This window comes from Aythya fuligula, chromosome 14 (assembly GCF_009819795.1).
Source record: "Aythya fuligula isolate bAytFul2 chromosome 14, bAytFul2.pri, whole genome shotgun sequence".
NCBI lineage: Eukaryota > Metazoa > Chordata > Aves > Anseriformes > Anatidae > Aythya > Aythya fuligula.
In genome coordinates this window covers 10,960,804-10,976,588 of record NC_045572.1, presented here as the reverse complement: position 1 = coordinate 10,976,588, position 15,785 = coordinate 10,960,804, and the positions used below count along the sequence as shown (strand labels likewise).

The 15,785-nt window shown below is 52.7% G+C and overlaps 1 protein-coding gene across 4 annotated transcripts in view; it reads right to left on the bottom strand.

The window, feature by feature from the left end:
- Window positions 1-15,570, bottom strand: part of UIMC1 (ubiquitin interaction motif containing 1) — a 36,245-nt gene extending 20,675 nt beyond the window's left edge. For 3 of the 4 annotated variants that reach the window (XM_032197230.1, XM_032197232.1, XM_032197233.1), the window contains exons 1-4: window positions 15,526-15,570; window positions 11,831-11,988; window positions 4,986-5,076; window positions 316-440 (exon numbers count right to left, since the gene is read on the bottom strand). In XM_032197230.1, coding sequence (XP_032053121.1) covers window positions 316-440; window positions 4,986-5,076; window positions 11,831-11,980 — 366 coding nt within the window. In that variant the 5' untranslated portion in view covers window positions 11,981-11,988; window positions 15,526-15,570. The remainder of the gene's footprint in view (window positions 1-315; window positions 441-4,985; window positions 5,077-11,830; window positions 11,989-15,525) is intronic. The other variant, XM_032197231.1, reaches the window with a different exon arrangement.
- Between the last annotated feature and the right edge of the window lie 215 nt (window positions 15,571-15,785).

The following is a 15,785-nucleotide window of genomic DNA, read 5'->3' as shown; positions in this document are numbered from 1 at the left end:
GTGCGTTCCCACCGGCAGGGCAGAGCAAGGATGCTCCCACCACACGGGCTGTCAGCTGGGCTGCAGAAACCCGGACACTGCCCCCCACAGCACAACCCTACACCCCAAAACGGTGGACAGATGAGGTTGGATGTCACGTGCTGCTCACTAGGACTGGTACAAAACAACTCCCCCGTGGCTGCTCTGCTTCCAGCTCACGCTGGAGCAGCCTGAGCTCCAGGAAAGCCTCCTTTTGTGCAGCGTGGCAAAGCAAGCGCCGAAAGCGACGCTGCTGAAGAACCCTAGTAATAAGCCTCTTCACAGAAGCACACTTACAGTTAGGCTCTCAGCAATGGCCTTCCTCAAGAGTTCCTCCTCTTCCTCTTCTTGACAGTTCACTTGTCTGGCTTCTTGCTCACTCATTTTCAGGGCCAGCGCAAACTGTTCCTCTTCAGTCATCTCTACAGCAGGAGAAAAGGGGAATGTCAAGTCAGAGCTGCACCCTACATTTACCCAGCATCGTGGGAGAAGTGCCCAAGGAGTCCCACCTCCCCGGGAACAATGAGCATCTACACCTCAGCCTTCCTGAAGAGGCATCAGGGACACCAGAGCAAGCAACACGAAATGAAAGGAGTAACCCCGGTCAGGAACATCAGTCAGGGTTTCTACAGCAGTGTAAACTCTGACTCCTTGGGTTCATTAACCGGACATCTTACTGCCACTCTACAGCTACAGAAATGCATGCTCAAGGACAGGGGAAGAAGATTTCCAAGCCATGCCCACGTTCTATAGGACAGACTCGGGAGCAAGGCAGGACAGGGAGCAGATCAGCTCTAACGCACTGGTTTCGAGCCAAGCAGCACGTCTCACTGCCTTCTGACACGAAGCTACCTGCAGTACCACGGGAGACCTAACCAGGAACAGCAGAGCTACACGTTGCTCACCCCCAGCTGCAGGTGGAGAGCTCCACGGAGGGCAGCGTTACCGGCTCGGCAGCATTATGAAGGATCTTTCACATGCATTCATCCCCCTTCTGCTCACATCACTGTGCCACTGCATCACTAAGGCAGTCATGCATGGGGAGCAGGTTGCCTACACTTGTAACTGTTATTCCAGCAAAATATTCTCCCTGAAATATTCCTCCTTCAGAGCTAGCTAGAACCCGAAACCGGCTCTTCAGAAGCCGAGCAGTTACTGGGGAAAACATGTATTTACTTGGGTTCAACCCGACGCTTTCATTACGCTTAAAACACACAATGCCTGCAGAACAGAGCGCAGCTTGCACAACAACTCAACAGCACTCTCAGGAGCTGAAAAATACATCTCCACGCTCGCAACAAACTGACAGATTTCCTTCAAAGCCCGTCTCCCCCCTTCAGGCAGAATCCTGCCCGCGCCATCTCATGCGTGAGCCAAGCGGCGCCGCTCTCCGACAGCCCGGGAGAGCTCCACGGACAAGGGAGTGGAGCAGGAGGGCCACCCAGGCACTAAACATGCCTCGGCAGCCACTTATTCAGGCCAGAGGTTTCCCTGGATGAAGACGCATTCAGGAGTTACGGCTCCCATTTTCTGAGCCGTCCTCTCCCCACCAGCTGCCACCAAACCGCGGCAGCGCAGCCTCCCTCCCTTGCAGGAGCTGGCGTGGTGCTGGCCGTGGCACGGCTGCACCGAGCTATCCCCGCAGCAGCACGCTCCTCTCTGCCTTTCCCCCAGCTCCCTGCTCGTGTCAGGCTGTTTTTTTTTCCCCCCACCCAAGCAGGATTTGAAGCGTTTTTTGGCTGCTCTGATTACCAGCCATCAGATTTCCCTTCCGTGTCCTAGTAAATCAGCGCTTGGGTTTAGAGAGGTTCTCTTTTAAAAATAATTTCCTTTAAAAATTAAGAGAGGAGTTGAAGCGAAGGCTGACTACAGCGCACGCAGGGCTCGTGGGGATCTTTTGTCCTTGGACAAAGTCACTCTGTAACGTTCCAGCCAGCAGGGACCAGGGAAAAAAAACGCAGCCTTTAATGGCAAGCACACCGCAGCCCGGGGGCTGAAGAAGGCTCCGTCCCCAGAGCAGCATCTCCCCGGTACCAAACACCTCCCCAGCACCCAGCACGTGCCTCATTTGCTTCCCTGCCCGAACCGCCACGGCAATCGGGCCAGATCCTGCAAATTTGGACATGTGCAAGGAAACCGGTGCACGTGACCAGTCCCCCCATCACAAGCCTTCCCACGTGCTGGAATTAAACGGGGGCCTGAGCGCTCACCAGTTCGGGCTATCAACATCCATGAAGCTTAGTATAAAGAAACATTTTTTGGCGAGTTACTACCGTACATTTTGTTTTCCTCTCCCTCCCTGGCACAGCAATTTCCCCTCTGGGGACAGGGAATGTGCCAGACAAATGCTGCCTCTGGCAAAGAAAGCAGCGACAAACAAAATGCACTTGATTCACGTTCCAATCGAGTAGGTGCTCTGGAGACGGGGACATCTCGCCTTCAATTCCACCTGGCCGTGCGAGCCGTCCCGGAGAGCTGACCTCCTCCTGGCTGAGGGGCTGGAGATGACTCCACACACCACATCCCGTCCTTTTTTGGCACCGTGTGCGGGCAGGGTCACGTTTTACCGGAGCTGCTGTGGATTACAGAGGTCATAATCCACACCAAGCAGAAATCGGGAGCGCCGGGGCCAGCGGCGCTGTGGGGGCGCGCTGCGGGAGGAGGCGTCGGGAGCCCCGCTCCCAGGAGGGAGGGAGGGTCGGGGGGAGCTGTTTTTAAGACACTGCAGCCCTAAACAAATTAAACCATTTCAGAGCCTTTTTAAATGCTAATACGGCAATTTGCTAAGCGATTTATGTTCCATTTTGACATTTGCAAAGTGAATTAGATGCAAAACCCCACTAGTTGTAGTTCTAACACTTACTAATAAGAGATTTACTCAAAAATAATGGAAATGCAGGATCTCAGTATTTCCACATACCCAAAGTGCAATTACAGTAAAAACATTCAAATGCGCTTTAGAGCACTGACTACATCTGGAGAAAGAGAGGGAGACTTCTCGGGGTCTTTGTATTCCCATTTATCCTGTCAGGATGAAACGTCACAGACACATTTAGTTATGGCTTTAGGATAAAATGAATAAAACCACAACAAAGCAAAAAAAAAAAAAAAAAAGGGAGGAGATGCTTTATAGCCAGAGCCTGCAAATATCTGAAATTTTCCAGTTTCGAGGAGGAAGAATTTGCTCTCCCCAGCAGCGCCGCGTCATTACAAAAGAGCGATTTGCCTCGCCATTCGAAGAATTTATTTAAAGACACCGAGAAAAAAAAAATAATTACTATTTCAAATCTTAATTTGCCTAAAAGCAAACACCGAAGGTCTAATTATAGCTTCCAATGAACGAGGGGATGGGCCCGCCAGCTGACGAAGACGCGGCCGCTCTCTAGCAGCGCCGCCTGGCACCCGGACACACCGCCGAGCCCTGCCCCAGGAAGGGAGGAATCATTATTAGGAATTTCGGTACCCAGAAACGCAGCCCGTGCCTTACACCAGCCTCATAGATGCAATGAGGACATCCAGCCTCAGCAGCTGGGTGATCTCAGCACCGTGTGTTTGGTACCTGCACCTTTTTGGGGGGGGTTGAGTGTTGTTTCTTTGAGGAGAAAGAAGGAAAACAAAGGAACAACCCCAGCCCTTCTTCCCCCACCTCAGCCAGGACACGCACGGTGGATCTCAGCTCCCACCACGAGCCGGGCTGCTCCGTGCTATGGCCTTAGGCCTCTATTAAAAACAAGTTAATTCACACGAGCCCTCTGAGGGCTGACGAGCCCAACTGCTGCTGCTCGTGGAGCTGCTCCGTTTCGTTCGGTGATTGCTTTGGGTTTTGCAGCAGCCTGCTCCTCTTTTATTTTAAGACGTTCTGAATTTAACCTGCCGGGTGGCCCGCCGCCTCCCAGAGCATAGGAACAGGAGAGGTGATCTGCATCAGCCCAGCAGCTGCAGCACACGGAGCCCTACAGACTGCCTGCAGCGGTCTCTTCTGCCTCTACATCCTCAGCCACTCCACGAGGGATGTTAGTGGGAACATCCCAGCCCGTTCCCTTTCGCAGCTGTTTTTAGAGCCGTTGTCCACGAACGCATTTGATCCCTCGTTAAAGCTGCTGCCGCTGCCCCCTCCCCAGCCTCTGGTGCCAAGCAGTTCCAGGAGCTGGCTGCACGCTGGGCCAGCTCGCCTCCGCCTTTTTAATCCCATCTCCTGCTACTGCCAGCGAGTGCAGCCTGGCCGCAGGGGGTGGTGAACAACAGCTCAGCGTTCACCTCCTGCACTGCCCTCCTGGTGCGGGCTCTGAGCCTCTCCCTCTCCTCGGGGAGGACCCCAGGCTTGGCAGTCTGTCCCCATAAAGCAGTCGCTCTGTCCCCACCGTGATCTGAGCCGCCCTGCCCCAGATGTCCCCTGACTCCAACGTGTCCTTGGGATGCAGGGAGCAGAACCACACACAGTGCTGCCCATGTGGGTGCACCAACGCTTTAGGTAACAGGAAAATGATGTACAACAATGCCCTCAGTCTTTGCACCCCTCTGTATGATGCCCAGCATGGCTGGCTTCTTTCTGCCCTCTCTGATCTCACTGATTTCGGAGATCTGCCAGCTCTGACCCCGAGATCCTTCCCGAGCTGTGAGCGCCGGGTCAGGGCACCGCAATGTTTCAGGGACAGCAGCAGAGGGGCCCGAACAAGAGAGCACCTGGTGACTGACGGGGCTTTGGGATCAGGTTTGTATCAGAACCAATCTTGAAACCTGGAGAGGCACAGACAGCCTCGCACGCTTATTCTGGAACCGCCCCAGCCTGCGTACACGCCACCTGGGGAGCAGACGAGTGACAGCCTGCCTGCTCAGGAAGGCAGATTTTACCCCCGAGAAGGGACTTCTGCATCCCAAGCCTTTCTGCAGGGGAAATAATCTCTAACACAAACAGCAGAAGCTGCTCAGCACCCGTCTACTTCCCCAGCCCCACGCTCGAGACCTACGTGCAATTTTTCTTTTAGCAGCGAACTTCGTTCTATCCAGCTGCTGTTTTGTTCTTTTCGTTTGCAATCCACTCTCTTCCTTCGACTCCTGCTGGAATGGAAAAAAATCTGGTGAGTGCATGCAATACGTAAGAAATACTACCAGCTCCCTCCCCTCCACTACTCCGACACAAACACTGGTTCAAGAACAAGCCTCTATTTGTGTGAAATTTGAATTTCAAACATAATTCAAGCACATTCTGTAACTATTAAAAGCTGTGTGATAAGCATAACGAGCAAAAAGAGTTACAGACTGACATAAACAGAGAAGTAGGAGAGACAATAGACTTCATGCCAGTCACTACCAAGCGCTGCACCTGCTGCCCATGATTTGAGAGAGAATTTGTTTGGCCTTGCTAAAACATCGGTACTTGTAAGCACTCAGAAAAATAAAACCTTTTTGTAACTCAACATCTCATACCTGCGAGCCAGGGCTGCTCCCTGCCATACGGCCTCCAGCTCTCTGCCCAAACGATTTCGGGTGGCCAAGGCTAGGGTTTGAGCCATTTCGGGGGACCCAGGCTGGCTCATCCAGAGGGCAGGAGAGGCAGCTGTATTTATTCCTGGTGCCATTCTGTCACTGCACCGCCCTGAGTACTGCCACAATTGTTTCATTTTTGAAGCTTGAATACTTCAGAAATTTGCAGCCGAGTGGCCTCCAGGAACGTCAGCCAGAAGAAAACCTCAGCCCGTGCTGCTTTAAGCACGCTGACTGCAACACGGATGGTCACAGGCTTAATTGGCACACATTTATGCAAGTGCCTGTCCTAACGGCTTAAGCGAGGGCGTACACATTACCGAAGGCTGGCCCTGGACCCCTTCCAGTTTGTCTCTATAAATCAGGTAGGATTAGAATCAAACCCAGTGTTTCCAGCAGAGACACCCACGCCTGGCCACGAAGGGGCTTCACTCGACTCCATCCGCAGCTGTGCCATGCTCGGGGTCTTGCTGCCCACAAGACCCTCAGCGAACTGGCTCCGTCCTGCCTCACACCACCCTCAGCCCCTCGGGGCCAGGAGGGGTCTTTGTGGTGGGGCAGCACAGCCACGGGATGCTCTGCTTGCTTTTAAATGTCACCCCTTCCTTCTGGCACTGCCCATGTTTGTTAACCTGCGGAGTCCTCTGGACTGAACCTCAGCGCCGAGTTCTGCTCCAACGTCTCCAGCTTTAGCACTATCTGTAGATGTTATTAATGCATATCCCCCACTTGCTCCCTCTTACAGATCATTAATGAGGGTGTTAAAACACACACAGACCTAATATTGATCCTCGTGGCCTCAGCTTTACATCTCCCCAGAACAAGCCTCTCTTGTGTTCATCACCAGCCTTGGCTGACAGTCTTTTAGCAGGACTTCAATCCAGGAATGTTACTATCTAGACCAAATTGAATTATTTATCCCTGTAAGATTTTGCAAGACGTGCTATTAAGTGGTTTCCCGAAACCCTCATACATCACAGCTCTTCCATCCCCTACTACCTGCTCACTCCTCACCTCCGCTGATTTAAGAGCCAGCTCCCGACGAGGCTGCAGCCATCTCAGCACACACCCTCGTGCTCACAGTAGGGGCTTTTTCCTTTGACTGACTCCTTCCCATCCCCGACCACCCTGGTTTTGGTTCCTCACATCCACGCTCTGCCCCTGGGTCTCCAAAAGGCTGCCTTGCAGATGGATTGTCTCCTGCTAGATGGATGCTGCCCGCTTCCAAGCCTGCCCAGCTCCAGCTCCACAGCTGAAATCCTCTCTCTTCCTGGATCCATGGATTTCCAGAAGCTCTCCCACTCCCATCGCCCACCCGTTGCCCACCTGCGAGTTGCCCAGTGCTGGCCTGCAGTGGCAGCCCCTGCGCTGCCCCCGTGGGCAGCTCCCAGCCGGGGAGGTGGGAACGCACTGCGGGATCACAGCGGGACCACGCCAGAAGCAGGTGCTGGAGGAGGTTAAGCGAAAGCTCTCCCGCTCTCCCCAAAGTGCTGGCTAATGGTGCTAAACCTATTCCGCTTAAGAGAGGGGCAATTTAATCCTAGCAGGCTCTGCGAATCCCCGGCTCTTCTCTCTAGGCATCAATCTTCCCTCATCACTCCTGCACTTGCCGGAAGGTCAACCTGACACTCTCATCTGCAGCTCTCTTCCAGGGCACCGGCGTGATTTACGAGCACACCGAGCTCACCACGGCTGGGCTGTGCACACACGCACACGTTCACAACACGTTGCAGGATGGCACAGGGCTCGAGCACCCCTGGGGCTCCTGGGGTAGCGGCGTGCCCCCGGTGTGTGCAGCCCCCAGCACCTGCCTCTGCTCCTCGCGCTGGGTCCTGAGCAATCCCGGCGTTTACAGCAGCAGCAGGAGCAGAATTATCGCAGGACACGTGTTGTACGAGCCTCATCCATTTGAGGAAGATGTTTAAATTGCTGAGCGGCGTTCTACTGAACAACCACGGCACAGCGAACTGCTGAAGCAAATCCAATTAATCCTGATGGGCCAAAACATACACACACATCTCAATTCCAAGAATTCTTAAATCTTCGTTCGTTTTAAAACCAGAAAAATAAAACGTACCTTTTAATTAGGATTTATGGCTGTTTGTACCTCTGCTGGGAGACAGCCCCTCAGGCCCCCGAGTGCTCTGCATAAATGCAGGCGTGGATGGGAGGAACAGAAGGGGCCAAGAAGACTCAGGGAAGACAACCGGGCTTGCTCTTCCTGACCCAACCTTTTAATGCTCATCTGTCTACAAGGATAATAGGAACTCAGGGGGCCACTCAACCAACTGCCTTCCTAATAAGATCTCTAGTCCAAAAATAATCTTAATCAATTAAAATATTCCCAAACTGCCAGCGATACTCTTAGTTACAAGGTCATCTCCAACACACAACTTCCAGGGGAAACTGATGATTATAGCCGAGGCGAGGCGGGACCCGTGCACCTCCTCTCCGTGCCGGCCTGGATTGGATCTCTCCTCCTCTGCCGTCAATTTTAAGTGTAATGGCCAGAAGGAACCCGAATTCTTTCTCTGTGTATCATGCTCCGCTGTCTAATTTACGATGCTCTCTTCTGAGCAGTTTCACTGTCAGCACTGTGCGCGGATCAAGAAAAAAATGGCTTTCCAAAGTTCCCCACACGCTCAGTGGAAGGCAGCCGCTATTCTTCTTCCTTGGTTTTTAACCCGCTTGGTTTCCACAGACACCAGGAAATCAAATTCTCATTTTAAAAATGCTTTTGCACATACTTGAGAGAACCTGACTCTGCCAGCAGAAACAGACACAGCTCCACTCGCTTCTAAAAGCCCGTAAATGGAAGCCAGTAGCCAGCCTCCCACATCCTGCTCCCTCGAATCCACATCTTAAACCACAGAAGTCAGAGTCAGGGTTAGGAAAGGGAAGGCTACAGAAGAATGTCTTGACAGCTAACGGTGCAGACTGCAAAGTCAAAAGGTCTGGTTAATTTTGCTGCTCAACAGCAGTCGGGACCATCTAACAATAGGGCACAGCCAAACACCGCACGTCCTGCATGGGAAATGTGCAGATGAAAACCAGACTAATTTATTTTTAAAAGCTAATTAGATGTTGGAAGTGCCACGTTTGGTTCTAGCCAAGGCTGCTGCTGAAATTAATATCACACCCTACTTTATTAGTCTCTGACTTCAGAATCTGTTTCTGCTCTGCTCTCTCTTTCAGCTCATTAGAACAAATCTGCTGGAAGCGGAGCCTGGAACAACAAGCCCCAGCCGGGCTGCTGCCAGATGTGTAGGTTCTGACACACGGGGGGAGGCTGCTGTAGGAAAAAGGGCTTTCACTGCGCCACGAGGAGGCTGGATTCAGACCCGCTGCCACTTCCACGGGGCGAGCACAGCAGCGTGGAGAAGCCTCCCCAGCAGCACTCACAGGGCTTCGACCAGGCAGCCCGGCCAATTCCCAAACATTCCTCCCCCTCTCTCCCCAAAACCTGCATCAGCTGATCCAGGACATCGACAAACACTGCTATTTACCCAGACCCTGAACATCTCCCAGCGGGAATACTCAGGCACAGGGATGTTCCACACCCATGGAAGGCAGGCCCTGGGCGCCGTGCAGATGGCACTGCCACCCTCAGGTCTCCTCACGTTCCCCGAGGGACGGTGGAGCTGCTGAGTGGAGGAGCTGGCAGAAAGAGCCCGTGAGACTTCACGCAAATGGGACCAGAGGAAGCAGGTACTCCCACAGCTCTCTGAGGATCTACCAAGAAGAAATGGGTTAAACTACCTTTCTGTGAGTCTTCTGCAAGGTCCCACAGCAGGTCAGCAGCATTTTAGGATCCGCTGCACTGAAGACTGCAGATCCGTCAACTAAATTAGCACAACTAATAGCCTCTGGCTATGCCCTACACTCGTCCTTCAGCAGGCCTCCTGCTGCTTTTCTTCAGAAAATCTTGGGGGTCAAAGGGTCTTTATCAACAACCCAGCTCAAGCAAGAGGTTCACGAGACAGAGCAGGACTTGCTGTGCTTGACGAGAGCTCTGTCGGGCAGCATGTGGAATATTGTGTGCTCAGGTGCACGGCTACCCATCTTGTGTCGCGGGCAACCAATTCCCTGCAGGATTTAAACAGTCAGAGGAGACGGGAACCACTTTGATCATCCGTTGTGTCTGTGTTTTCAGAGAGGCAGTCAGCATAAAGAAAATCATCTCCTCGTGCTTCCACGAAGCCGTAACCTGTTCTTAATTTGTCTAACACCCCCCCACACACAAAAAAAGAAGAGTTCCCCGAATCCAGGATTATATATAACAGAGATCAGAAAGCCCCATGTCCAGAAAAATTCCTTCTGATGCAGCTCTGCAGATGCCAGCATAGACATGAGCAAAGAAAGAGAATTTGGCAAAATAACATGGATGAGCTTGATAATCCAGCATGACTGAAAAATTCCTGGGAGAGGCAGTCTGCCAAAGATCATCAAAAGTGAGAAGCTGGAGGCTTTCCAGGTGCAGCTGCTACAAGATCTGCTGGTCTGGAAGCAGAACTAGGGACTTGTTCTATAGATACCTGCCAAGAGACTGCCAAGGAAGAAAGCCATTGAATCAATGATGCCCAAATTGTCCTTGTAGCTTTTGATTCATAAGGAACCATGTCCTAACAGATGCAAGATTAATTGAGAATGTATTGTTCTCTAAAATTGCTATTGATCTGGGCTTCCCACACCTCTTCTTGAGCGCATAACAAGGTCTTACCAGAGCAAGAACAACAGTTACAAGGTTTGAAATTGAAATTCAACTTGATGTACGCTGAAGAGCTGCGACAGTTACAGAAGCCAGACAGGGCTTTTTTTGAGATTCCATGCAAATCAGATTCTTGGGTGGTTTTGCAGAAAACAACATTGCAAGAGACTGTGGCGCTGGATCTGGAAGGCGATGATTCACAGAAAGCAGGAGACTGAACTGAATAAATCCACTCATTCAACCGACTGAACTGTTGTCACTTAAACAGAACCTAATTGGCTCTTTAACGGCCTCTCTGAGCATATCCTTTTCTGTAATATGACCGATTATGCCATCAGAATTTATTGTTTATAGACAAACTTACAGAACAGTCAGGGAGCCTAACCTTTTTATAGATGTGTTTTAAGAGACGTTTGTTTCCTCTTTTTCAGATACGTGCACATTGAGATGAATAATTGTCGGCAATAACAGGTCCTGATCTTTTATGTACTGCAGCATCTCTTATAGCTGCTGATTTCTTTTTCTTTTTTTTTTTCCCCTTATAGGTTTCACAATAAAGGCCAGTGATGCAGCAGACATCTGAAGTTAACTTAGCATATTGCAGAGCTAAGGGTTTAACCCCAATGAACTATTACTGCCATATGTTCCATTTCTTTCAGGGAATTTCCCAATGGAGAAGAACTCAGACAATGTGAAGAAAAAAACATCCAATATCATTTGCCCTACAGCTTTCTACTGTTTATTTCTAGTGCTTTTCCCCTCCTCACATGATAATCGCCTTATTGTAGAGACTCATGCTCCAGATGCGGGAGCGAAAAGGACTTGATTTAAGATCTACAGCTTGAGAGTGAACTGAAATGCTTTTGAAAATGGTGGAATTACAAAAAGCAGCTTAGGAGCCCAAATCACTGGCAAGACAGAGCAAAGCCTCAGCAGTCACACATAAAATAAAAAAAAAGATTCCAATAATTTCTTCTTGTGAACCCCAAGCTGAGGGCATGTTCTCAGGGCTCTGGCTTTCTCCCAGAGGGGAGTTTTTGTACGCATCCCCAACACCAGTGTAACAGGCACGAATTTTAGGCACTGTTTTAGGGCATGGCTGACGTTAATGCCATGACGTGAGGGATCAATGACCTAGCTGTTGTGTCGTAGCCAGGCACACCCACCCACAGAGCACCTTTACGCCCCGTGGCAGTGGGTTAAAAACTCCGACTTCTGTAATTCAGGATGGGTTTACCAGACACCAGCTGTGTCAGAGCCACTCGCAAGCCTGCGTTCTGAATCATTTTCTTATCTATTTGCACATAATACAGAATCATGTTTCTCTGGCTTAGCTGGAAATCAATCAAATAAAAATTATGAAAAAAAGATTTGTAAAGGGATTGAGGAAAGGTTACTTGGAAATTACGTTTCAAACTCGGTTCTGAGCGGATTTGGTTATCAAATCCCAGACTCATAACTCACCCTCACCAAGCGCGCCGCTCATTTCCTAGTCAAATAGGATTTCGTTCCCCTCACATGGAAGGGAAAGGACGGCACAACAGACCCGTGCAAGAGCAGCACATGGGCACTCTCCCAGGGCCCAGCACAGGCCCCGGGCTCTGCAGGCTGACCACTGACCTCTCCATCGCTGTCAGATATGATGATAAATGCGTCCACAAAGCTGCGCTTCTTCTTGGCGTTGGCCGGGCTCCTCTTCTCTTCCTCCTCTTCCTCCCCATCCTGACCTCGAGAGTCAGGGCCCTCTGCGGGCTTCCTCCTCCTCGGCATCCTTCACCCTGAAACAAGGAGGAAGGATTGAAAGCCATTTGTTTCCTTCTGATTTGGATTTCCCCCAATAGCCATCCCTTTCTTCTTCCCTTTTTTTTTTTTTTTTCCTCTATTTTTAGGCAAAATACCCCAGGCATCAGAGCCTTATTACAAAGTGCGGTAGCTTTAGCGGTACTGGGAGCCACACGCACTTGTCACCGCTCATCTCGTTAAGGATGCTTTATTAGAGCTGATTGCTGAAAGGGGTTTCAGGGGAACGGCAAGGCAGACAAGAGCCACTCTGAGTGCCCTTGCTCCGAAGCGAGGAGGCTTTCCTCTTAGCTTCCCCTGCTGAAGCTCCTCGGCAAACTGCTCCAAAGCAACATTTCACAGTGGGTCTCCCTCCCCAAATCCCCACCCTGAGCTTCTCCTTCCCATCCCCACACCTTCCCCGTTGTGGTGCAGAACAAACAGGGCCCCGGCAGTGAATCAAGCAGAGGTTCACACGCCAGAACGAGGAGCCACAGCAGCACGACCATTTGCCAGCTTTTCCATGGAATAAAGCACGGGGGAGAGAGGCAGGTCCCTCAGAGGAAGCTATTTCGCTGTCAGAGCAGCTGCCCCAGGGAACCAGAGCACTACGGAGGGGGAGAACACAGGCAGGAGGGAGGCTGGAAACGAGACGAGGGGCTTATCTCGCAGCCTGGGCTTTTCAACGAGCATCAGGCTCCGGAAGCCCTCCGCACAGACGTGCCTGTGCCACCCGCTTGAAGAAGGCACTTGACGAGCAGGGAGGAACCTGCTGAGCATCATTAGCACAAACCCGAGCGCTGGAGGAGCGGCACAATCGAGGGCAGGTGCCCACACAATACCAGGCAGTGCTTCAGCGGCTCCTCTCCCTGCCAGCCTGCTGGAGAGAGGAGCCGGCTGCTCCCATCAAAAGGGACTCAAGCGAGAGGAGCGGGATGAGATCCTGGCGGGTGAGAGCAGCGGGGTGGCACACGGAGTTAAAGCAGCCCTTCCTTTGCCGTTTGGTTTGGCAGGTAACGTGACGTGCTCTGAAAGAGCCTGGAGAAGCAGGCTGAGCACCAGGAGCTGGCCAGGTCCCAGCCCAGCGTCCTTCCTGGGATCACTCTGCCTTCCTTCGCGACCACTGAAATAGCTCAGATGTGCTGCTCGGAGCTAAAATAAGAATAAAGAAGAGCTAGAATAAAAATAAGACAAGGCACAATAAAAGACCCTGCGTTATCCAGCACGGAGCCAAACCCTTTTCTGCAACACCGCAAGCTGCAGACAGCGCTGTGTGTTTACACCAGTAAACAAGAGGCCCAAAGCCCACATAGCACCGAGGACTGCAGCGTGCCCCTCCATCGACTGTCAGAGGCAGCAAGCTAAGAGCAAGGGGAGCACACGCGCTGCCTCTGTGTTTTCTGCAGCTTGCCACAGCTCCCTTAACCTCCCTGTCTCCCTTCCTCGGCAAATCCAAGCACACACAAAAGATGATTGTCCTGGTGAGCCAGGACTGGCACTGAGGGCTTGCTGAGCCCTCTACAGACAGAGCCTCGCACAAATCGCACGCATAGCTCCCGAAGCGAGGGCAGGGCGACCATCGCTGCAGCCCAGGAACGTGTGTTTACGAAGGGGAAATAAAAACAAGCGCTGCTCTTTAGAAAAGCAGCAGCTCCTGCAAAACAAAGCTGTTTTGCTCCAGCTGAGCTGAACTTTGGCTTTTGTCGGAAAATCCTCATTACACTTTCTCCATTTTTTTAATATCTTTTGCTCTAAATAGTATCTTGTCCCTCTGCCCAGAGAGACGAACCAAGCCTCCCACCCAGCTGCTGGGAGCTGCCCCCACGAAGGGAGCCCACCTAGGAGGGGCACTCCTTTATCAGCAGAGCCACGTACACAGGCAGGCTTTTCTGGCATGACGTCTGGTCCCTGGTACGTGCGCCTAGGCAGGGTCACTATTTTTGGAGAGAAAGCCTGTAAACCACTTAAACAAAAGCAAACAGCAACAAGCACTTGCCACGCTTTTTTATTATTATTTTTTTTAAATCCACTCTGGTATCACAGCTCCCCTCCATGCAATAGATCTTCTGCCTGCTGCACTGTGCTAAATAAGAGATCACTGAGAAATATCAGCTGGAGTTACGATGAGTCACCTACCTCCAACATTTAAAGAGGAGAAGGGAAAAAAATGTAAGAGATGTAACCACACAACTCCCACGAGGCTTCTGAAAATGAAGGGACTCGTGGCAAAAAGAGTCTCTGTAAACGTAACTAAGGGAACAAGACAAGTGAGAGATCACTTGTAGCTGTGCTAGTCTGAGTAGGAGAGCAGTAATAGCTTTTATTAGACGAGCTGATGTAGCTGCGGGAAGGGAACAAGCCTCGGAGCACACCCCCTTCCCCAGGTAAGGGAGCCAGGCTGCGTTTTGCTTTTAGCACTCTGCCCAAGCAGCAGCACTGGGGATGTCTGCTCTGGGGTTCAGCGAAAAAGGCCAGCCTGCACTACCTGAAACCACCTTTGCAGTTCGGCTCATGGACTCATTTTCCAATTTTTTTCTCTTTTTACAACTTTGAATTGGGGAGAATTTCTCCGTAAACGCTCTGACAGCAAAGGTGACCTCCCGGCAAGGGCCGCGCGCGCACGCCGCGCTTCTCCAGTCACATTTTTAGGGATATCCTTGAAGATCCCCAACTTGTGATTATTTGTCATTTTCCCTCTCATCCATCACTTTGATGAATCAGAAAGCAATTACCGACAGAATAATTCTAAATCCTGACACCGCAGCTACAGACCTGCCAAGCTGTGACAGCTTGAAAAATGCTGGAGAACGAAGCCAGAGATGAATGACTCTCAGCCCCGGATGAGTTTCGCTCGAGCCCCGGGCTGGCGCTCTGTAAACAACCCCCCCGCCTCGCGGGGACCGGGCACGACGAGCAGCTGGCGGTCGGGGCGTCGAGGTCCGCAGCACCCCACAGGACTCACGGGGGGTGTTTTTGGGGTTTGTCCGATCGCAGAGCCGGGCTCTTTGTGGAAGGGATGTGAGGATGGCCCAAACTGATGGCTGCCAGGCTGTGTGGGAGATGCTGACTGCTCGGCGACCCAGAGGCAGCCCCTTTCTGCAAGGGGAGGTGTGAGGGGCGCAGAACCCTCCCCAAAACACCCCAAAGCACCCCATAATACCCCCCACCCTATAACACCCCCCACCCCATAGCACCCACCACCCCACAACACCCCCCCCCCACCCGGCCCCCCCCCCCACCCCCGCACCCATGGGTGCCACCGCAGGGCCCTCAGGCACTGCAGGGCCGGGCTGTGGAGCCCCAAAACCCCACAAAATCCCCCCCAGGAGGCACTGGGGTGGGGTGGGCGATAGGAAAACGCTGGGGAACGGCCCCATGGGCACCCCGCAGGGCCGGGGCCTAGCGGCGGGGCAGCCCCGGGGCTGTCCCGGCCCCACAGGGGGGCTCGGCCGCACCCCGGGACCGGGCACCGCCGCCCCCCCGGCCCGTTCCCGTTGCCCCCCCCCCGGTCCGGCCCCGCTCAGCGGGTCTCTTACCCGCACTCAAGTTGGCGGCGGAGGCCTCATTGCCCTCAACCAAGATGGCGGCGGCGGCGTCGCGTCACGTGGCCGGGAGGGGAGGCGAGGCGAGGCGGGCGGCGCCATGTAGGGTGAGGGCGGCGGCGGCGCGGCTGGCAACGGGGGGCTGAGGGGAGCGGGAGGGAGGGGACACAGGGAACCGAGGGGACAGCGGGGGCGGGGGGCAGCCGCCGCTCCGAGCTCCTCAAGGGCTGCCGGGGCGCCCCACAGCTTCTTGT